The sequence below is a fragment of the Amblyraja radiata genome, chromosome 31, assembly GCF_010909765.2.
Source record: "Amblyraja radiata isolate CabotCenter1 chromosome 31, sAmbRad1.1.pri, whole genome shotgun sequence".
Taxonomy (NCBI): domain Eukaryota; kingdom Metazoa; phylum Chordata; class Chondrichthyes; order Rajiformes; family Rajidae; genus Amblyraja; species Amblyraja radiata.
The window spans coordinates 28,005,522-28,030,696 of NC_045986.1; the positions used below are offsets into that span (position 1 = coordinate 28,005,522).

The window sequence follows — 25,175 nt, forward strand, 5'->3', positions numbered from 1 at the left end:
TGACGATGAGTCATGATGATGATATGTAAATAAGATGACCTCTGTATCAGATGACTTGGAGATCAGATCGGGTGGGGCTGTGTGAGCCAAGCGGTGACTGTGTGAGTTAATAAACACAGAACAATGAATGTTGCTCATAATATACAATATTATAATAAACAGTATCATAATAACAGTATCACATTCTATAACACAAAATCGTCGTATCGCTTGGGAATTCTCCTTTCATGTTTTGGTCTACCAGTTGGCACAGAAGCATCAGAGTCCGTTGAATCTGTCAAGGTGTTATCACCCAGACACCTTCTCTGCTCACCTCCTGCATTGCAGTGTGCTGCCTCTGGAACTCTGGTCACCACCTCAGAAATGTCATCTCGTCCCTCTGGATCCGTGGCTCTTGGTGACTTTTGGGCTACCTCATTTTGAGAATCCCTGGACATGTACTTTTTAACGCTCGATATATTCCTCTTGCAGATAACACCTTCTGGAGACTTGACTCACCATGCTGCCGCTCCTCGATACAACATTGTATGGTTGGCAATGGTAAGGAGTGTCTATCTTACCACCATCATCTCGCCTCACAAGCACATCATCCCCAGGCATTATGTCAGAGTGCCTGGCTCCTCGTTTCAAATCAGCATATCATTTTGCCGCACCTTTCTTTTCGGCATCACAGTCTCTCATCTCCTAGTCTTCCATGATCTCTCGCACCTCAGTTACTTTAGTGTGAATTTTCCTTCCAAACAAAGCTTCTGCTGGACTTTTCCCTGTCGTTGAGTGAGTGATCGCCCGATATACAGCTACGTATGCCAACAGTGCCTCCTTCCAGTTTTCCCCTTCAGCATGGGCGATTCGTATCCTCTTCTATGGGTTGGTATTGTCTCTCTACTTCTCCTTTAGCTTGTGGCCATTTCGGAGTTACCTTGTGATGATGGATACCTGTGATTCTCATGTATTCAGCAAATGTCTCAGAAACAAACTGGTCCATTGTCAGAATACAATGTAACAGGCAACCCATGTCTGGCAAAGATCTCTGCGAATGCCTGTACAGTTTCTGCCGTAGTTGACTTCATCACTGCATACTCATAGTACCTACTATAGTAGTCTACCACTACCATAATTGATTCACCTGTTGGAAATGGTCCAAGAAAGTCAATAGCTATGTCAACCCATGGTCCTGTTGGCAACTTTGTACTTCTAATTGGCTCTGGTGGGTTGCTCCTGCTGGTGATTTGGCATCCATGACACGTCTTGACAACATTTTCAGCATTTTCTCACAACCTGGCCACCATGCTTTGCTCCTAAAGTTATGTTTGGTACTGACAATGCCTAAATGTCCTTCATGCGCTAATGACACGACCCTTGGCCATAGTCTCTGCGATATATCACCAATCTGCTACCTCTCAGCACACACAGACCAATTACACAAAAATCTTTTTTTATGGGAACATGTGCTTTGTAAGGACATTGATCCCATTGCCCACTCTGTATACACTCTGATATCTTTGAATTCAGGATCATGTTCTGATTCCCTTTCAACTTCTTTTGTTGTCACTGCTCCTGCCGTTGACTGCTTCCCTCTCTAGCGTGGATGTCGTTTCCAGCTGTTCATCTTTCAACAGTCTCGACAGCGGGTCCGTGATGTTTGCTTTCCCAGCAATGTGGACTACTTTGTACCTGTACTGTTGGAGTCTCAGCACCCAACGTTCTATTCTGGCACATGGCTTAGACTTTGTCGAATAGATCACTTCCAGCGGCTTGTGATCTGTAACAAGTTCAAATTCAATGCTGTACAAGTATGCATGGAACTTTTCACAGGCCCACACTAGTCCCAGTGCTTCTTTATGTGTTCGAGAATACCTTCTCTCCACGCTGGTTACGATCTACTGGCATATTCTATGATTCTGGGTCCATCTGCATGTGTCTGTACCAACACTGCTCCTAACCCGACCGGACTAGAATCTGCTATGACTTTTGTTGGTGCTGCTGGATCATAATATCCAAGGGTTTCTGCACTCATTCGACCCAGTTTCAGTGATTTGAACGCCTGTCTCTGTTCACTACCAAACTTGAACAGTATGTCTTTCCTGGTCAACTTTCTCAGTGGATCTGCCAGTGTAGCAAAATTTGGAATGAATTTTGCGCAATAATTGACCAGTCCTAGAAAGTTCCTCATCTCGGTTGCATTCTGAGGTTTCCGTGCATCTGCAATAGCTTTCACTTGAGCTTTGGCTGGGTTCAGCCCTTCACTTGTGAGTCTGTGTCCCATGAAATCCATCTCGGAGATGCCAAACTTGCACGTCTTCATTCACAGTGAGACCTGCCTCATGAAGTTTAGTCAACACTAGCTTCAACCTCCTGTCATGCTCTTGCAGACTTGATGCATGGACAATGATGTTGTCTGATATGTTTGCTACTCCAGGTACACCTTGAATCACTCTGTGGATTTCGTGCTGATAGATCTCAGGAGCAGCACTGATTCCAAACATCAGTCTTTTGTATCAGTACAATCCGCACTGAGTGACGAATGTTGTCACCTCTCTTGACTCTGGATGTAATTCCAACTGATGATATCCCCACTTGAGATCAATTTTGGAAAACACTTTACTGGTTGACAACTCTTGTAGCACCTCATCAACCGTAGGAATTGGGTGTCTTTCTCTGATTATTGCCTCATTAGCTCTCCTCATGTCAACACACAGTCTAATGTCATCGTTGGGTTTCGGCACTAGACTCACCCATAGTGTCAAGCATTCAACTGGTTCAATAATGTCCTCATCAATCAACTCCTTGATTTTAGCTTCTACTTTTCCACGAAGTCCAAATGGTGTTCTCCGCACCGGTTGAGCTATTGGCTTGACATTTTCATCAATGGCTAACTTCACTTGCCGGCCTTTCAATTTTCCAGCCCCTTGGAATACCGAGTGAAATTCCTGCCTCATGTCATCATATGACTGCACTGAATTGACATGCCCTCCAATGTGAAGCACACCCAGCTCTCGAGCTGTGTTTCTACTCATCAGAGGTTCTCCCTTCTCCTCTATCACCACAAATTCTGCTTCAGTTTCTCTATCTCCGACTTCTACTTTGCCGTGAAACATCCAATGGCCTGCAATGGTTTAGTTGCGGTGTATGTATATAACTTCCTACTACACTTCCTTGACGTGCACTTGATTTTCTGCAGTTTCAAGCATTCCCAAAGTGATCTGTCAATTACGTTGCTGTCACTACCAGAATCTACAATCACTGGCACAGTAACACCTCCGATAGTTACTGCAACTTTCTCGTGATGGCTATCATTCAATGCAAACTGATAATTCCTTTTAACAGCATGCTCGCCAGCTTCATCACCGTCTTCATCCCTTCCGACATCACCTTCTACGTGACAGACATGAGCCTTCTTTTTCTACCAAGGTCTGACTTTCTTTTAGACTTTCCTTTCTTGTTGTAATCACTTTGTCTTGTCTTTGGTCTTACTTTTACATTTCTTTGCAAAAATATCATATCTCCACATTTCCTACATGTTCTACCTTTTGCTGGACAACATGCATCTTTCCCTATGTGACCCTTGTTGCCACACTTGTAACACTCGATCTCATGTTCAGGCTTATTTCTTGGTCTACTGTAGGACAGCTGGTTAACTTGCCCAGTCTTGGAATCTTGTAATTTCATGCTGTGAAATTGTCCCAGCTTCCAGTGCTGCTGCAATCGACAAAGCATCATTAAGGTTTAACTCACCCCCTTTTTCTAGCAACCTTCTCCTGAGCTTGTCTGACCTGCAATGCTGGACAACCTGATCCAATATCCGAGTTAATAAACACAGAGAACAACGAATGTAACCTCTTAATAATGTGTCAATATCATTATTCTTCACATCTGCGGCCAGGATGTGACAACACCTATACAATTCCTGGGAGTTGGGGACAGGTGGGAGAACAACATCACATCTCCACAGCATCACGCATGCGATACCAGCAGCTGCTAAATAGAATATTTTCAAAACCACACCAGTAACATTCAACTGGTGATCATAGAGATATGGATCAACAGGGTTCAGTTGGAATTCTTATCAGGCTGGACCAGTTCCAAATGAAATACAAATCTGGAGAAACTACAAAAAAAATTGCAATGCTGAAAAGCATATTCAAAGCCATATCTGATGAATACTCTTCAGGCTTGCCACATTCAATAGTGAGTACAACATTTAACAGTCGACAGGAAGACGTGGCTCTATAAATATCATGTGTTTACTCAAAGCCCAGTAAGTGCAAAAGTTCCATTACCAGTCATTCCTTCTCCCTGCTCCCATGAGAGAGTAGAGCTTGAAAGCTCGCACCAGACTCGGAAACTGCCGCTACCCCCATTATAGGCTTCTGAATGGTCCTAGAGTATCTAACCTTCCTAGAGTACAGTCCAATTCCACACTACCTCACTGTGGACATTGAACTTGGTCTATGGAACTGTTGTTCTATAACGTTGAGAAATATACTTTCTCCCTCCACCTTGTGTACTTGTGTTTGCCTTGATTGTGTGTTTAGTATTCCGATTGCTCAAATAGAAAGCAAAACGTTCCACTATACCTCGGTAAACTTGATAATAAATCTAAAAGTCTGGCGCATGTACAAACATCTTCAATCAAAAGTGTGATATAGATGACTTATCTCTACCTCTTCCTGAGAAACACATTGTGATAAGGAACGGGATGGTTGTAGCAAATGTGATGTGCTGCCTGTGGAGCTAGACTTCTACTTCAGGACTACCTCCACAGTTTGTGAATAATTTTACATGCTCGATAATTGGTGGTGGTGGTGGAAGCATATACAATATCATTTAAGAGGCCTTTAGATAGGCATATGGATATACAGAAATTGGACACATCAACCGTATGCAGGCAGAGGAGATTAGTTTAACTTGGCATCATGGTTGGTGTAGACACTGCGAGCTGAAGGATCTGCTCCACTGTGCTGAGCTGCACTATGTTCTAGGGGAAAAGTCAGGCATCTTATCTGCAAAGCACAGGAACCAAGCAGCTAATTATTAGTAGAATAATCTTAAAAAGCAAAGTGACAACTAGATAGTGGAGCTTTAAAGTAAGAGGACAAAGATTTAATAGGAACCAGAGGGGACACCTTTTCACACAGAGGGTGGTAGGTACATGGAATGAGCTGCCAAGGGGGGCAGTTGATGCAGGTGCTATAACATTTCAAAGACATTTGGACAGATAGGAAAGGTTTAGAGGGATATAGGCTTGGATGGGGCATCTTGAGTGGCATGGACAAGTTGTGCCAAAAGGGCACGTTTCCATGCTGTACAACTAGTAATAGCAATCAATAACACGCTAATTAACTTTCTAAGGAGATACAAGGAACTGTAGATAAACTGGTGTACAAAAAATTCTGGTGAAACTCAGCAATATAATATAATATAATATAATCCCCATTCCTTCATTGTAGACGAGTTTCTTTGGAGAAAATGGATAGGTGATATTTGTCACCAGGCTATTATTATGGGAGTAAGATGGTCATCTGCAAAATGGTTACTGCCCAGGTTTCACCAGAAAACCATCTGAAAGTTCACTTCCAAGTCAGTTTCCCAAATGAATATAATCCCCATTCCTTCATTGTAGAAGAGTCCAAGTACTGGAACTTGTTACCCAACAATATTGTGGAAACCTCTTCATTGGTTAAAATAAAACTGCTCACCACCAGCCTCCCATGGACAAATAAGGATGAACATTAAATATTAACCTTGCTAGCAACAGGCATCTCCCAAAATTTTAAGAGAGCATGGTTCATATAATTTACTCCAATTTTCAGACATCTGACTATCTACAATAGATTCTCATGGACCGGATGATTTCCATTGCAGCAAATAATCCATTTTAAATTGCCACACTTCATCACGAATAAATGCAAATAAATTGAACTTAACCTTTTGTCATGTCAGCAGCTTAATTTCTCCTGCCTCATTCAACTGTCCTTTCTAGCCCTTGTTAAAACACATTATTCTGCCCATACTATGCCAAATTTGCATTAGGCAGATCAGCATGTCTCCGTTTATTACCAAGAGTTTTAATTGCAGTCAAAAACCATGCAATTAGTACTTTTGATTGGGACCACTAGGACCTTGTATATTAAAGACAAGCGGCTCAGTGCAGTTGAAGTCATTAGTGCAAATGGTCATGCTTAAGGAACCAGGTAGACAAAAGTGCTGGAGAAACTCAGTGGGTGCAGCAGCATCTATGGAGCTAAGGAAATAGGCAACCTGAAGGGTTTCGGCCCGAAACGTTGCCCATTTCCTTTTATCTCCAGCACTTTTGTCTACCTTCGATTTTCCAGCATCTGCAGTTCCTACTTAAACATGTTTAAGGAACCTATGGGATCACCTGAAGCATACAACTAAATGGCACCGTTTTACAGAGCCAGCAATTGAAGGATAATCCTAGATTCACTTTACAAAGTGAGACCCAGAAAACCATTTTCGTGGGGAAAAGCCTACTTAAATCTGAAGTATTATAGAATGGATATTAAAGATGGTACATTCTTCAGTAGGCAGGTCCACAGTTTGTCTTCTTTGGATACATGCAGAGATTGAATGAATCCTGCTGTGTTATTAAAATTAACAGATATAGATGCTATAATTTAAATGTTCCAGCCAAACAACTGCTGCAAAACAGACGGTTTCAATTCTCCAGGCCCAAATATGAAACTCAAGTGGAATTAAGATGTCCATGTTGCATCTAGACTGCCAGAGCTCAAGTAACACCAGGGCTTGGTTGTCATTAATTTGGTAAACAGCATAATCTTATAACATTTATGATCCCCAGTGGAGTCAGATCTACAAGGACATTTCAGGCTTACCTGCGCCAATAGTGCTTTATCTGTGCTAATTACATGTACAAAGGCAGTCACTTTTTGAAAAGTACTCAGTGAATTGTACTGTAGAATTGGTTAACTGACTAAAATTAGTATCAACTAAAAAAAAAACCCAGCAAATTTACTATTTTTAACTAAAATCCTAGGGTTAAAAGATGACATAGGGCAATTAAATCCATGTGTCTGGGCAAAACAGTGATCACGTGCGTACATTCTGGATGTTAGTTGGAAAACTAGACTTTTGTCGTTAGCAGTCAGCCAAAAAAAGAATGAGAATACTTCCCATCTTCAAAATGGCCGTCACGAGCAAGGAAGAAACAAAACTAAAATGATGCTCTTGTAATGCAAATACTAACACAACTAGAAATCAATATGGAAGGGAAACATTTAAGAATTGGAGGAAAGACTGGCGAGTATTGGCAAGTTACCCATCTTACAACTTTCAAAATTGTTGAGAACTTTGTTGGGCTAAATCCAATGATTGTTTCAGTCTGTTCTTCCCTTCGTTGACCCAGCAAATCCAAGGGTCAGAGAATGCACTTCCTATCAACATATATCAGCAATTTCTGCACTAACCTTAAATGCTGCTCTCACCTTGAAGCTAATGTAAAAGCCAGGTATTTGAGCAGAGGGCACGCTAAAATACTAAAATTTTGTAGCAGAGATTTATTTAGCAACATCCTTATTGCCTCAAAAGGTTGTGGACTCCAACTCCAACTGAAACCAACATGCTAGCAGTGCTGAGTGTTACATTCCTGAAAGTGCTATCTTTTAGATGTAATAATTGGGAATCCCATCTTCTCTGCCAGGGGTGACTCAAAAGTGGGAATTAATTCCTGGAATCCTGGCCAGTGCTCTATCAACATTACTAAAACAGATCCTCTGCTGATCATATTGGTGTTTGTGGAAAGTTACTGCGCATAAAATTAGCGGCCACATTTTCTAGATTATAAAAGTGAGTACACTTCAAAAGTACTTAACTGGCTACAAGTGCTTTAAGACATCACAAAGTTGTGAAGGGCACCATACAAGCGCAAATACTTTTTATAATTAAATAGATTTGAGAATTTCATGCAAGTTACTACCAACAACATATTAAACTCATTGTGCAGGAAATCGTGGCAAAGTCATGATTTTCCTTAGCATTCTCAGAAATGGGAATCGTGTCCTGTCTCCTATGTTAGGAATGTTGCACCTTAGAATTCTCAGATCATTTTGATTTGGTTGTGGTTTAGTGGAGTATTTGCTGAGAACACGAACATCGTTACACTGAGGTCAAATAATTCAGTGCCCCCTGAAATATTGAAATATTTCAATGATTCCCAATATTGTTTTCACAAGCCAAGCTTGGACAAGAGATTACACCGTCGCCTTTTAGAAAAATAACATTAATGGTTAGTTCACATACCACTCTAAAATGGCCATTACTATTCTGCTACATCTGAAAGAAGAGATGCCCAGCACTCATCTCTTCAACTTAAGAGTAACAGTTCTAAACTAGAGCCAACGTGGAAACTAGTGGGCATGCAGCAGTCTGTTGCTGCATAACTACACGCACGAATCCTTACCAAACTGGAGCTTCTTCTACCTATTCCTGGATAAACTTTGTAAACACTTTCATTAAATGGAATACTCTATAAAAGGAAGTTGACAAAGCACCAGAAGGCACAAAGGACCTGACTCACCCATGAAACCGTATTTTTCCTACCCTGGGAATTTATAACACTCTGGCATGTCTCCCCACTACAATAAAAATGCAAACACAGACACCTTGGAACCAGTGACCTAAAAACATAGTGTTCCTCATGGATACAGTTCTTTGTCTTTCCTAATGAGATCATTGTACATCTGATCATATGAAGTTTTGAAATCGTATATATTTGGCTTGTCCGGAGCAGGTCCTGGTAGCTTCACATGCATCCCCGTGCCAAACGATCGAACATTGAAGCCTTTTTTGCTGCAAGAGAAGGGAAAACAAATTTAGAAAAGATTAGGAAAATAATTATACGCATTTCAAAATTCAGCACTGTACATGTACTTTAGCATCTAGAAAACAGTCAAGACTGGACATTGGCCCAGCTTCCCACAAATAGCAGACATACACAATATTCCTTCCAAAAGTTGGGGGTGGGGGGTGGAAGAGCCCAATAAGATTCAGTCTGGCCAAACATTCAGACCCTTCCAGTGCCATTTTCGGTAATCACTTGCACTGGATAGCTCTTTCTAAATTTAATGTTCTGCTTACCAAGTACATATTCCCCATTTTGTTGGGGATACCATGATACAATGTGTTTTGGGGCATTTCTCTCCTATTTAAACATTCAGGTTTTGAGAGGTGAGAGAGTTTGTATTTCAAAGCACGATTCTGAACACACAAGCAAACTCTCATTTGCCGAAGCTTTTCTCGGTGGGGGAAAAAAACTGAGCAGGTTATAACAGAAAATAAACTAGAAACATTCAGATCTGTGGCAACATCTGTGGAAAGTGAAACGGAGTCAGTGTTTCAGGTCAAGGACTCTGACTGAATTTGGGGAAAACATGGTAGTTTTAAGTTAAAGACAAGCCGGCAGTAGATTAAGATTTGCAACATAAACCCTGACCTGCAGAGTGCTTCTAACATTGTTTTATTTCAGATTTCCAGCAGACGCAGCACTTTTGATTTTTAATGAACAGACTGCGGCAGCTGTTTTGAAAATAATTAGCATTCAGCCAAAAAAAAACCTCCAGAGAAACTCAATAACTACTGAAGGAAACAGACAGACAATGTTTCAGGTCGGTGGAGACACTTCTTGAGTGTCTCCACATATGCTGTCTGACCCACTAAGTTCCTCCAGCAGTTTGCTTTTTGCTCAAGATGCCCGCTTCTTGTGTCTGGCCTTCAGCAAACCTCAGGTAAGTCTGTGCGGAGTGACAGGCGCCAGGCCATTGCTGGAATTAAGCCACTGAATCAAGTAAGAGTAAGAATCCACTTCTCACAGCCTTTGCCAGCCAGACTTGGCACATAATCAGTCAACAATCATCTATGAATGAACATTCCTAACACTTAGGAACAGATGGGAAAAGGTAAAGCTAAAAATGTAAAATAATTTGCACACCATTCTAATTGTGTTTTGATTTTATACTTTAAAAGCGTAAATATTTAAAGCATTCAACAGTTAAAAGTAAGAACAAGACTTTGACTGGACCAAAGCTCTCTCCTACTTTTGCCACCTGCCAAATAAGGGTCTTCCAAGAATGCCCTCAACAGTTTAGTGCCCAAGTTTAATAATCAGCGAGGGCTTATTATGCTTTGCTGGATGCTTCTCAGATAGAAGCTTTTTTGAGAGAGTGGGGGGGTGGGGAATCAGTTCATTTGATCTACCTTTTGTTCTGCTTTAAGTGCAAGCAGGAAGACAACATGGGAGACAAGTTGATTCCAACTAAATTCGTCCCAATACGGAATCAAGGGATATGGGGAGAAAGCAGGAACGAACGGGGTACTGATTTTGGATGATCAGCCATGATCATATTGAATGGCTGTGCTGGCTCAAAGGGCCGAATGGCCTACCCCTGCGCCCATTTTCTATGTTCTATGTTTTCTAATACCTTCACTGTTAGTGTACTGAGGGAATAGACACCTTGCCTCACTTCATCAGCTGAGCAAAATGCAAAAAATATTCATAGACTTCCAGTACACTAGTGGCTCTCCACTAAAAATATCTGAGTAGATGGTGTTGATTGTTGAGAGCGCTACACCACATTATTGTGATTTTTACACCACAAGGCAATCACGTTCCAATTTACAAACGCACAATCTCAAAAGGGACAGCAAAAATCTGGGGTCAGATCCTGCTGGCATGGTCTTGCAGATTGAAATGGCCCTATAAAGTAAAGCGGGTAGCATAAAATTTACCACACATCATTATTTTGAGGCCGTTGACAGAAAAACTCAATTCAAACTATTTTGTCTAACCTCAATTTGTGCAAGAACTGACATTATGTTCTCCTGGAGAACTCTTTCAACATTTAATTAGGAGAGATGCATCTCCAAAGATTAAAACTCCAGAATTTTGTGGTGAAATGAAGGACTATCCCAATAATTCAGATTGAAATTGCACATTTTGCATGGTAATGCCACAGATGAAACACGTTCCAAATTTAATTTTTAAGCTGCGCTAAACAAGGTTAATGGTGTCGGCAGCAGCAGGGGCATATGAATTTCATATCTGAATAAATGGGGGAACAGTTTTCCTTAGCAACCTCTGGAAAAATCTACGAGATGCGGAAACAAAATGTCCAACTGGTATGATTAAGCATATGTACTGACAACAGAATAATGAAATTCTTACTTGCAGCTACATAGCTGTCCTTTAAATGAAATACCGACAAATAATATTGTTTTTAAATCAATAAAGGAATATTCACTATATTGGAACAAAAAAGTCCTTAGTGCAGTCAAAGACAGTCCATAGAAGATCGACACAAAATGCTGGAGTAAAGGGCCTATCCCACTTGGTGATTTTTTCGACATCATTGACTGACGTATCATGTCACTGAAAAAGACGGCGTATGACGCAGTGGAGACGTGCGGTGTTTTTTCAAGTTCCGTAACCACTTTTTTGTCGCTGCTGGATTTTGAAATGCTCAAAATCATTTGGCGACACTGATATGACGCCAGCAAAATCGCCAAGTGGGACAGGTCCTTAATTCAGCAGGACAGGCGGCATCTCTGGATAGAAGGAATGGGTGAAATTTCGGGTCGAGATGCTTCTTCAAACTGGAGTTCTTCAGACCCCAGTATGAAGATGCGTCTCGACACGAAACGCCACCCATTCCTTCTGTCCAGAGATGCGGCCTGTCCCGCCGAGTTACTCCAGCATTGTGTTTAGACTCAGTGTAAACCAGCATCTGCAGTTCCTTCCTACACAGTCCATAGAAGTTCACAGTTGAGGTTAGTATTGTGTGGTACTCAAGAGACTGATGGTTATTCGGAAGAAGCTATTCTTGAATCTGATGGTTACTGTTTTCAGACTTGTATATAGACTCAACAATATAGGGTTCGACTGAATAAAGACTCTCCAAGAAATAGCCAAATTCCAATGATGACAAGCAAAAAAAAAAAATCACAACAAAGATATCTATCACACTGCATTGGAAGCACCAAGTCTATGACGAGCACCAAGTCTATGACGATCATCAAGCACACATTTCCACCAACTCTAGGCCAATTCCATTTTATTTTTGCCCAATACTCTCAACTCTTCTACACCCCCCCCCCCCCCCCCCCCCCCCCCCCCCCAATCCCCAGGTTCCGCTAGCAATCTATTGACAAGAGGCATTTGGCCAAATACCCTTCCAACTGGCACATCTTCAAGATCTGGGACAAAACTATAGACCCCAGAGGAAAACCAGTGTCATGGGGAGATCATGTGAACCCCAAACAGAATATACCCATGGTCAGGATTGTACAATGATTGCTGGACCAGTGAAACAGTGCTACTAGCTGTGACACTACATATTAAACAAGTTGCTATGCTACCAGTAATGAAGTGCAGATTGATGTCACCTGAAACAGTTCTCAGTAACCCATGCCCAGTCCACTGTTGAAACATTCGAAAATACCACTAGATTTCCAATCATTCATATCAACTGATCATGAAAATAACCTACACAAATCTCGTCAAGCAAAACAATAAAATGTGACTTTAATCTATGGAATTGGCAGGGATGTAGAAATTAATGGGAATTCCAACAGGATTAATGTTCATTGGTCGATGTAAACAGTTTCTCAAATCTAAAACCACAATCTCCTCCTTTGAAAATGTCCTGGAGATAATGGTCAGCATAAGCGATACAAAGAAATGGCAAAATTATTGCAAATGCCAGGATTCCATATCATATGCTGTAGTTCACAAGTTATAGTTAATAGAGCCTATTCAAAGCTGACCAAATAACAATGGATGCAGACTCAAATAACCAGCAAACTACTGAAAAACACAAGATCTGTTTTTGTATTAATGTGCCTTGAACATCAGGGAGAAAAAAAATGAAGGGAGACATAGCAATTGTTTTCAGAATGAAGTTACCTGGGTTCTAACAGGAAATAAATTTCAACTCAATTCATGTCAATCCCTTAACCCCCAAGCTCTCCAGTCTGTTGCAATTCTGAAAATCAGAGATTCATTGTTACATTGAAGATAGACACAAAATGCTGGAGGAACTCAGCAGGACAAGCAGCATCTCTGCAGAGAAAGAATGGGTAACATTTCTGGTCGAGACCCTTCTTCAGACTTGACCCGAAACATCACCCATTCCTTCTCTCCAGAGGTGCCGCTTGTCCCGCTGAGTTACTCCAGCATATTGTGATGTAAACCAGCATCGGCAGTTCTTTCCTACACATTCATTGTTAATTGCTTGAAATCAGTGATTTCAATTGGAAATTAGCCGTTCCATGCAATTGCTGTACATTCCATTTCTTCATAGCGAACAGTGCAGTTGTTAAAGGAAACAAGAAAAATTATGGTGACTTCATTGCAAACCCATTTGAACCATTTATGTGTTATTAGGAAGTCCGAACTCAAATCGTGAATAGTAGAGAGACATTTTTTTCTGCATCAGAAATCTTGAAATAAAAACAGATTAAAGCAAATCTCCAAAATGGACAGGCACTCTTCACAAGTTTCAGAGTGTTTACATCATGAAAATCTCCATATCCAATTAATATTCTCCTTGCTTTCAGAAAGGTTTCGCAGGATTAAATATTATATAGGTTTACAACCTATATAATACAAAAGGCTAGCTTAGAATTATAATACCATTTTAAATTGGATCACAAACACACCGAAAAGTTGAGAAACGTTCCCATAAAAAGTACGGATGCATATAAAATACAGCAAAGCATAATTTAGCCAGTCCAAATACTTCAAGCAAATATTTCTGTTTGTCTGGAACAAAAATATCCTAACCTTTGGCACTAGTGAGCTGCACATGTGGCAGCAATGGTTATATACGACTTCCCTTTTACCTGTATATATCATATCCCCAACTTTTTGACATAATGTGCTTGACCCAGGCTTAATTTTCACTAGAATAGCTTTTTTAACATTGAAGCAGTTTTTAAACACTCAACCAAAACCTCCTTTGCTTTTCTTAAGGAACCCTTTATATGGCAGAGTTTTACATCCAATATCACCCACACACTGCACATGACAAGACATAGTACATCACATGTACTGGGCATTAATTTCACTGTTGATTTGTTTAACATGTGAACAGATCGTGGAGTTCAAAGTTTGGCTCATTCTGTATGTAGGAGTAAACCCATGCAGTCACAGGGAGAATTACATGCAAACTGCGCCATGGCCAGTCACTGAATCTGTGGCACACAAAATTGCTGGAGAAACTCAGCGGGTGCAGCAGCATCTATGAGCGAAGGAAATAGGCGACGTTTCGGGCCGAAACCCTTCTTCAGACTGATGGGGGGTGGGGGGGGGGAAGAAGGAAGGAGAAGGAGAGGAGGAGGAGGAGCCCGAGGGCGGGCGGATGGGAGGAGACAGCTAGAGGGTTAAGGAAGGGGAGGAGACAGCAAGGGCTAGCAAAATTGGGAGAATTCAATGTTAATGCCATCCGGACGCAAGGTCCCCAGACGGAATATGAGGTGCTGTTCCTCCAATTTCCGCTGTTGCTCACTCTGGCAATGGAGGAGACCCAGGACAGAGAGGTCGGATTGGGAATGGGAGGGGGAGTTGAAGTGCTGAGCCACCGGGAGTTCAGGTAGGTTATTGCGGACTGAGCGGAGGTGTTCGGCGAAACGATCGCCCAACCTACGCTTAGTCTCCCCCGATGTAAATCAGCTGACATCTAGAGCAGCAGCGGATGCAGTAGATGAGGTTGGAGGAGGTACAGGTGAACCTTTGTCGCACCTGGAACGACTGCTTGGGTCCTTGAATGGAGTCGAGGGGGGAGGTGAAGGGACAGGTGTTGCATTTCTTGCGGTTGCAACGGAAAGTGCCCGGGGAGGGGGTGGTGCGGGAGGGAAGGGAAGATTTGCGGTTGCAACGGAAAGTGCCCGGGGAGGGGGTGGTGCGGGAGGGAAGGGAAGGGAGTTTCTCCAGCAATTTTGTGTACCTTCGATATTCCAGCATCTGCAGTTCCCTTTTGAACACTGAATCTGAGGCAGCAGCTCTACCAACTGTGCTGTCCTTTTGCTTTATCTAAGGAACTCAGTGGGTCAGGCGGAGATAAATTATCAAATGCTGTTTCGGGTTGGGACCCTTCTTCAGACATCTATTCACTTCCTACCACAGATGCTGCTGACTTCCTCCAGCACTACCTTTTGATCAAGATTCCAAGATCTGCAGTCTCTTCTGTTGTCTTTTCACATTTTCCCATCCCCTCTTCTTGTCTCTGACTTTTTTTGTTTGTAGTCTTTTAAAGCTTGTAAAGCATTTTCATAATTTGACCCTACAATACATTAAATTAACATTAATTATAAATTAATATTAATATTGCATTCGCCGGTCGCTCTGCGGCCTACCATCGATGGAGCTGCAGGCCTCCTCGGACTGACCTTGGGTCCCACCGCGGGGAGTCGATCCCTTGCCTGGGATTGCCCCAACCACAGCCTGCAGTCTTTACATCGGGAGCTCGCAGTCTCGGGAGAGGCCTAGTTGGGAGCTCCAACGTCGCGGAAGGTTCAACCGGCCCTGACGCGAGGTTCGATCATCCGGCGCGGGGGAGCTGACATCCTCCCACGATGCAGGAGCAGCTCGCCGCCTCGCGGACGGCCACCGACCGCGGGAGAGCAAAGGGAAGAGATTGAACTTTATTCCGCCTTCCATCACAGAGATGAATGTGGCGGGGTCTCTGTGTGGTGATGGGTGTTTATGTTAAAATGTGTTTTGTGTGTTCAGTTACTTTTTATTTGTATGACTGACTTGGCAAATGAAATTCCTCGTATGTTGCAAAACATACTTGGCTAATAATGTATTACTGAGATTGTGATTCAATTTCCATAGTGTAAATTCTCTTTGTCAGAAATTACTCAAAGATACATCAAATCTGAGTTTTTGCTTGCTTTGAAATACAGACACTCCCCAGATTATGCAAGAGTTCATTTCCTATGATCTGTCTGTAATCCATTTGCTCCTTAAATCGGAAATGTTTATGGGGACCCATATCATATGCCTCTGCATAAAACTGCTAGAATTTCATTTCATTGAATATTCATTCTTACATTATCCATAATTAAGCTAGTTGAATATAAACTGCATCTTATTACTAATGAATGTCAACTTATTACTATCTTGGAAAATGCTTCAAAATATGTGGGAGAACTTGGGTTAGGTAGTATTTTTTTAAGTCGGGTATCTTGAACATAGGGCGTCCACTGAAGGGAATTGCTACTCGAGGGAATGACTAATGTCTACTCGAGGGAATCCCAACTGTATGATCATATTAATTATCTGACAATTGTGATTTGGAGAATCTGTGGTGTGATGGAAACGTAAACCAGAGAAACCAGGAAACGTAACCCAATGAATGTCATGCTCCAACAACTGATTGCCATGGCTCAATAATCGCTGCCATTGACGTCAGCTAGCCTCAAAAGTACAACTAATTTAGATATGGTTAAACAGAACCCCAGAGCATTTTCTGAGTAACTTGCAATGCAAACTTTTAAATCTGCTTTACCATAATTATTCAGTAGTACAACTCGAACTTGCAATGGATCAATTTTGCTCAGCAACCCAAAACTAATATTATAATATACGTAAGAATGTTTAAAACTCACTTGAATAATTCTCAACCAATGACTCAGCAAGTAACCAGAGTATGTAGATATCTTAAAAGAATGTTTGGCCTATGCCAAGTTAGATCAGCTGCTGAATATCACTAGGTGGCTCTGCACTGTGGAAGGGAATCAGCTTGGCTCCACTGACATCACTGCCTTCATAACCAGAGTGAACTAGCCCCAGCAATCCAGCAACAATGGACCATAGAACTACCGGCAAAGCTTTCTTACAGATAAGACAGCCCAAGCTTGTTACAAGCCACACCCACTGGTTTCAACCTCAAACTCTCATGGCTTCTCCCTATGACTAACCTTCTCTGACCACACAATCCCAATATCAAATTCCGAGATCCTGGATTATTGCTCGTCAACTTTTGCCACTGACATTCATGTCTTCAAGGACCCATCTACCTGTCCCAATAACTAGTCAGGCATCTGGGAGGGCACTACATGGTTACCACGTTCAAAGAAAATCAATGTGATGTTACATTTTACAATTCATTGACATAATGTATATCAAAAACTGCTCATGCCAGCTACAATTCAGCAACAAGTGCCCCCTTGTCGAAAGAGAGGATTATGCCCCAAATAAATATGACCCAACAAGTCCATTCTTGTTGGGCATGATGTGAGTGAGAAAATCTACCATTCCCATTTAAATGATATTCAAATGATCCTGTGCGTCGGTCCATGGTATAATTGCAATGGAAGGTTATGGAGATGAGCAACAACCAAAACCCTCCAAAAACAATATCCAAAATGTTACTCATCCAAGTCCCATAGGGACCAGAAAGTATTAAAAAATCCATCAGGACAACTAATTTCCCAAAAGCCTTGAACATTACTCATCTGTATTTGCTGTGATGTGTTGAACATATCCACATTACAAAAAAAGATATGGCAGCCTTTAAACATTAAGGTGATCAAATCTTAACGTGGACTGGACGCATCCTGCAGCAGCGGAGGACACTGACGCTACTCTTGGCTACGCCGACTCCGCAACGCCGCCAAGATAATTGGCCTTCAGGATCAGGTCAAGATCCCTGCACTTACAACAACTTGGGCTTGAAAACGGTGCCAAACTGGCCACTCTGTATAATGTCTCAGTGTACTACTGTTATACACTTATACTGTAGCTGAGACGCTTATCTAATATATATCCAAGTGCTTATGTATAGTGATACTTGTACTGCACTGTACACAAAAATGAATTTCCCTGTTCCTTGGTACACGTGACAAATAAAGTAACGTAACATACCAAGTACACTCAGAAACCTGGGAGAAAAATTATTTATGAAAAAGATATTCTATGACTGTGGCCTAGAATAACAGCACTAAAAACCCGTCTAAATGTTTAAAGGGATTTAGATACAGCAATATTCCACTATCCGATCCAAAAATTAGTTCATGTAGCCACCTATTTTGCATCAAAATATGAGTCTTATCTTCCCAAGTCTAGAAGATTGACTCTCGGTATTGTAATGAACTGAAGATAATGGATAGCTAAGAGTAAAGCCAGTGAGAATGAATAGGTGTAGGAAAGAACTGCAGATACTGGTTTAAATCAGTGGGAATGAATCGCAGGTTCAGGTGGCTAACCAGCAAAGCTGAAATAATCTAATGTGCAATTGCTGGAGTAAACGTCAAAAGCCATTTTGAATAGATTTTTCTCTACCTGGCACCATTTTAACAGATCCGTAGTGGGGAATGAGATTTAAAGAACATTTTCAAATGCTAGGGCTGCCTAAAGTTGAGTAAGCCCGCTTCCCCACTGCCAGACATTTGCTGGATTCTCTCTCACTAAGAGACCACAGGTCTTCTCGGTGGCAGAATGGAAAAACTGACGAGGACTCGCAAAATCTCCACTCATCAGCCCACCAACATGGACCAAACGGTCTGGAGGAAAAGAATGAGTAACATTTACATATGCATTTTTTTTAAATATGCACACTTTCCAAAATACTGTAATGTTCTGATAATTACTTTTGATGAAAATGCAGAAATATTTTTTAAAAATCAAAAGTAAAACTCTTATCAAAAATTAATTTTATTTTTGTATATTGAAAAGGCTTCACTTCAGACCTGATACATTGGGGATCGAGAGGAAAACAACTCCCAGACACCACACACACGAGGAATGTTGCCCAGATAATGTACAACAATTTAACTTGTCCTCCTCCAACATCTACCTGCTCTTAACCAGCTAGGCAGGACCACGTTTAACTGTGTATCCATGTTTTCAAAAGATCTCAACACCCAGCACTACACCTTCTCTAACTCAATGTGCAAGAAGGAACTGCAGATGCTTGTTTAAACCGAAGATAGACGCAAAAACCTGGAGTAACTCCACGGGACTGACAGCATCTCTGGAGAAGGAATGGGTGACATTTTGGGTCGAGACGAGAAGGGTCTCAACACGAAATGTCACCCATTCCTTCTCTCCAGAGATGATGCCTGTCCCACAGAGTTACTCCAACTTTTTTGTGTCTATCTTCTCTAACTCAATGTCAGGATGACAAAACCCACTGATGCAATATTCATCACAGATTATCTGCTAACAATCATTTTCATTCTTCTCAATGGCATCTGCCCAAAACTGAACCACACTGTTTATAACCTTGGTGACATTTGACACAAAGGTTAGCTTTAGATGACATATCTTATCATCACTGATCACCCACCTGCTTCTGCCTCATTTCACCTGCTGCTGAAATTATTTACTCTTGGTGCTTCTGGGTTTGTGTATTCCAACACAATTTCACCTGGAAAGATAGTTCCAGCCTCCAAACAAGAAATCATATCTTAATCTTCACAACCTTCACCCATCACTTTTGCTCGCCCGCAATTAATCAATCATTTAATTTGCACCCTTGTTTTCAAATACATCCCGGACGTTGGCACCTTCATCTTGTATCTCCTACAACCTAACAGATATTAAGTTTCAAAACAATTTAGTCCCAAACATTTTTTCATTTAATTATTCTATCACTGATGCCAGAAGGTTTTACATCCTGTAATGCGCTCGACTGCCATCTTTAAGATACATCCTCAAACTTCCATCAATTCCATAATTTCAATACTTCGTTAAACTCATTTGGACAAGCTTTTGGACCATCATCTTAATAATTCATACTGCTGGGTCAAACTATGATATTTTTTTATACATTTTGGTTTCACAATGTAGAAATTACAGCTGTGTTTATACATACCCCCCCCCCCCCCCCACTTCAGAGCACCATAATGTTTGGGACACATGGCTTCACAGGTGTTTGTAATTGCTCAGGTGCGTGTAACTGCCTCCTTAATGCAGGGTTAGGAGAGCTCAGCACCTGGTCTTTCCTCCAGTCTTTCCATCACCTTTGTGATTTTTTATTGCTGTTTATCAAAACGGGGACCAAAGTTGTGCCAATGAAAGTCAAAGAAACCATTATGAGACTGAGAAACAAGAATAAAACTGTTAAAGAGACACCAGCCAAACCTTAGGCTTACCAAAATCAACTGTTTGGAACATCATGCATTTAGTTATCACGATATTCTAAATAGTTAACTGCTCTCAATGCATTCATAACCCAAGTGTTCTGGTTGCTGAAGCTATACAGTATAGAATCCCAGATAGAACAGTGCACAAGTAGGAATTCTTCAATCAAGGCTGGATAGACCAAGATGGAATAGGAGTGCAGGCACATCCAACTGGATAATTTAGCGTGCTGGAGGAAGACAGCATAGGCAAAAAATGTCAAAAGGTTTAGGCAAATTAAATAGGAAGACTGCAGGTTGGTTCATCAATTCTGATTGTGACAAGTCCACTGTAAAGCTGAGAATGCAAATCGGAGTATTTAAATGTCATGAGCAAAATGGATAATTATTTGAAAAGAACCAACACATTCAAGAGCTTAAGCAAAGTTGGAATTGAAGCAGCAACATACAACAATTTTGTAAAATATTTGTTAAAGAGGGCAGTGCCAGAAAATCTGAAAGGGAAACTGGTACAGAAAAATCTTTATCAAGTAACAAAACAGGATGAGAATATTCTTAAAGTCTTCACCATTTTCTGCGACATATGGTCAGCAGCTGTAGGTAAAACTGCGTAACAAGATTAACTGAGGTCAGAAGGTAGGAAAGAAAATTAGATACAAGAAAACCATACATTTAGGTAAATGTTCAATTGGAAAAAAACAACACAAGCACATATACAGTGTCATCCATAATATTTGGGACAAAGACCTATCATTTATTTATTTGCCCCTGTAGTCCACAATTTGAGATTTGTAACAGAAAAAAACCACACGTGGTTAAAGTGTGTTTGTACAAAACAAGCATAAGCTAAAAATGCTGCAATATAGATCTGGCAGAGCATCACCAGAGAAGACACCCAGCAACTGGTGATGTCCATGAATTGCAGAATTCAAGCAGCCATTGCATGAAAAGGATATGCAACAAAATACTAAACATGACTACTCTCGTTTACATGACATTGCTGTGTCCCAAACATTATGGTGCCCTGAAAATGGGGGGGGGGGGGGGGACACACTATGTATAAACACTACTGTAATTTCTACATGAAACCAAAATGTATAAAAATGGCCTTTGTCAGATTTTGATAATGTGCACTTTAACCACATGTGATTTCTTTTTCTATTACAAATCTCAAATTGTGGCGTACAGAGGCAAATAAATAAATGATGGGTCTTTGTCCCAAACATTATGGAGGGCGCTGTAGTTTGCACCTTTATGGCCAAGTTCCTCCATTGTTCAATGGTAATCGCGGGAAGAAGAATGCAAAGAGTTTTGCAGAGAATAGAAGCCGCATTTTGAGGGTACAAAAGTACAGATAATTTAATGGAACTGACAGAGGAAGAAAGGGTGGGGGAATTGGAGGCGCAGACACACCCAGAGGATGGAGGCGACCGAATCGGGACGAGTCCAACAGCCGCGGGCAGCAGAGGGAACGCAGTAGCACAAGTGGGGTAGGGAGATGGGCTTTCAGAGGAAGCCGCGGGCTCGGGAAACTCTCCAATCCCTATTGTAGAAGGCCCGAGGCTCGGTCGGTGAAGCCCGGCCCCGTCATGATTAACGCCCCGGGGATACGTAGTGGGTCCGGGAGCGAAGGTGAAGCTCGGGGCGAGACGCAGAGGCCCAGGACCCGGGCCTGTGGAGAGTGCGGGAGAGGCCCAGCCCCACATACCGCGTACATGAGGCCCAGGACCCGGGCCTGTGGAGAGTGCGGGAGAGGCCCAGGACCCGGGCCTGTGGAGAGTACGGGACAGGCCCAGCCCAACATACCGCGGTCGCCCGTACATGAGGCCCAGGACCCGGGCCTGTGGAGAGTGCGGGAGAGGCCCAGGACCCGGGCCTGTGGAGAGTACGGGAGAGGCCCAGCCCCACATACCGCGGTCGCCCGTGCTACATGAGGCCCAGGCCCCTCGCTCACCGGTAGGCCGCAGACGGGCGGCGCTAGTTACCTGAGGATACTGTGCGCCTCCATGCTCCGGTTTTGGTTGCTCGAACACACGACGGCGACTCGCAGCGGATGCTGGGGCATCTCCTCTTCCTCGCCGCCGCCGCTGCCGCCGACGCTGCCAGAGAGCGAGAGAAGAGACGAGAAGAGACGGAAGGCAAAGAACAGCACCGGAAGCGGTACCGCGCCGCCGGAGCCCGGTCAAACAAAATGGCGCCGCGCCACCACCCACTTCCGGCTGCCCGCGATCGCGACGTCAGCGGACAATCCAAGTGCGCACTTCCGCTCCGCAACCAGGAGCGGACGTGACGTTGTATAGGACAACGTTTTGGCTTCCATTTTGAGTGGGGCAATAAAATGGACCATCAATCAGCTGATCTGATGTTGTCACTTATTTGGTTCTATCCAAGGCATTCCTTGCAAATTAATGTCACCTCAAGAGTTCAAGAGAGTTTATTGTCATGTGTCCCTGATAGGATAATGAAATTCTTGCTTTGCTTTAGCACAACAGAACATAGTAATAATAATAATAATAATAATAAATACTTTATTGATCCCCTCAGGGAAATTCAGATGTCCATGAATACAGAACAGATCAGTGTTCTCCCCAGGCCCGCAACCTTGGCGTGATCTTTGATTCCACCCTCTCCCTTGAGCCTCACAACCGCCATGTCATTAAAACCTCCTTCTTTCACCTCAGCAACATCGCCAAACTCAGACCCTCTCTCACACCTCCCGCTGCTGAAAGACTCATCCATGCCTTCATCTCCTCCCGACTGGACTACTGCAACTCACTTCTCCTTGGCATCAGCTCCACCTATATCAACCGACTCCAACTGGTCCAGAACGCAGCCGCCCGACTCATCACCCACACCAAATCCTGGCATCACATCACTCCAGTCCTCAAACAACTTCACTGGCTTCCCATCTCCCACCGGATCACCTACAAAATCTTGGTCCTCACCTACAAAGCCCTCCACCATCTGGCCCCCCCATATCTCACTGACCTCCTCTCCCCCTACCAACCCTCACGGTCCCTCAGATCCACATCAGCCGGTCGGTCTCCTCTCCATCCACAAATCCAACCTCCGCAGTTTTGGGGACAGAGCCTTCTCCAGGGCAGCTCCCAGGCTCTGGAACTCCCTCCCCCAACTGATCCGCAATTCTGTGTCCCTCACCATCTTCCAGTCCCGCCTCAAGACCCATCTCTTCACCTCTGCCTATCCTTAGCCCCACGTCCCCCTCCCTTTTCATCTGTGCTTGAATTGCCTCATATTGTGTTTTGAATTGTATTCTGTCTTTAATTTGTGTACTAGTCATGTCTCTACTATTTATTTCATTCCACAAACATGTTTTTCCTCTACTTGCTAAATTTTTGTAAGGTGTCCTTGAGACTCTTGAAAGGCGCCCATAAATAAAATTTATTATTATTATTATAGTGTGTCCATATACCATTGTATACATATATACACACACATGAATAAATAAACTGATAAAGTGCAAATAAACAGATAATGGGCCATCAGTCTGAAGAAGGGTTTCGGCCCGAAAAGCTGCCTATTAACCTTCGCTCCATAGATGCTGCTGCACCCGCTGAGTTTCTCCAGCGTTTTTGTCTACCTTCGATTTTCCAGCATCTGCAGTTCCTTCTTAAACATTCAGACACATTTACCCATGTTTGGCACCTATCTCTCCAAACAATTCTAAACCTGCATTACAGGTCCTGTTAGACTGCTCCCCGGGTCCAAAGGTGACAGAGTAGGTTGACTCTCGTCTGCTGGGTCTGAGGTATCTGGAGAGGGTTGGACACGGGTGGTGCTTGGTGGCATGAGTGGGTGCTCAGTTCAGGATGTCCACTAGCCCTTTCACTGTTTGATCATGGCCCCTGTCATAGAGACCTTGTGCTCAATATTCTCCCAAACACTCGTAGATCCATACAGCACGGAAGCAGGCCCTTCAGCCCAACACTTCGTCGCCAACCAAGATGCCCCATCTAAGGCGGTCCCAGATTCATCCAACATAGAAACAGGCCCTTCAGCCCAACACATCCTTGCCAACCAAGATGCTCTATCAAAGCTAGTACTATTTGTCAAAGTTTGGCCCATATCCCACTCAACCTCACCAATCCATGTACCTGTCCAAGTGTCTTTTAAATGTCGTTACACACACTGATTTATTTTTCCTTGCTTATTATATTGTCTACGGAGTACTACGTTTAAATAGTAAACAAAGAATGGTCTCAATCCAAAACATCGCCAATTCCTTCTTTCCATAGATGCTGCCTCACCCGCTGAGTTACTCCAGCATTTTGTGTCTACTACATTTACATATCCTGTTATGCTGCTGCAAGTAACAATTTCATTTGGTCTGTCTGGGACGCATGACAGGTAAACACTCTTGACTTGTTATTGTACCTAATGACACTCCATGCCCTGTTTGATCAGTAATGGGACGGGATTCCCTGGAGTTGGTGAACATATTTGTTTTTAAAAAATGAAACCTTTGAGAATATCCTTGACTTTGCCCATTGCCCTCGTTAAAATCTCTTGCGGTCAAGGAACAGAGTGCTTGTTCTGGATGTCTGGTGCCAGTGTTGTCACATGAGTGACGACAATTCAGAAGTACTTAATTGATAATACATTGTAAAATGTCTTGAGATTGTGAAAAGATGCTTCATAAATGTGAGTCCTTAGTGAATGCATTTCAATATTATTTATAGAGCAAGTGACAACAGACATGATTCACTCAGTTCAAGTGTTTCTGCTGCAGCTTGCCGAACTAATCTGTTTTTACACACCTGGGATTAAAGGTTCATTAACTCCTATTAACGTCTCAAAAAACACAAACAATAGAATAACAGCTGCTTCTGGATCTCGGTGTGCAATTCGTTTTATGCCCCTCCCAAGATATCAAATTTTATTTTTCATTATCGCAACCTATTGGGAAACAAGGAAATGGCAGAGCAGTTAAACGAGTACTTTGGTTCTGTCTTCACGTCAAGAGTCAAGAGTGTTTTATTGTCATATGTCCCGGATGGGACAATGAAATTCTTACTTGCTGCAGCACCACAGAA

The 25,175-nt window shown here is 42.5% G+C and overlaps 1 protein-coding gene across 1 annotated transcript in view; it reads right to left on the reverse strand.

Annotated features, from left to right (window-relative positions):
- Positions 1-22,335, reverse strand: part of ssu72 (SSU72 homolog, RNA polymerase II CTD phosphatase) — a 74,092-nt gene extending 51,757 nt beyond the window's left edge. Inside the window, exons 1-2 of the mRNA XM_033048313.1 lie at positions 22,107-22,335; positions 8,686-8,829 (exon numbers count right to left, since the gene is read on the reverse strand). Coding sequence (XP_032904204.1) covers positions 8,686-8,829; positions 22,107-22,186 — 224 coding nt within the window. The 5' untranslated portion in view covers positions 22,187-22,335. The remainder of the gene's footprint in view (positions 1-8,685; positions 8,830-22,106) is intronic.
- Positions 22,336-25,175: the final 2,840 nt, after the last annotated feature.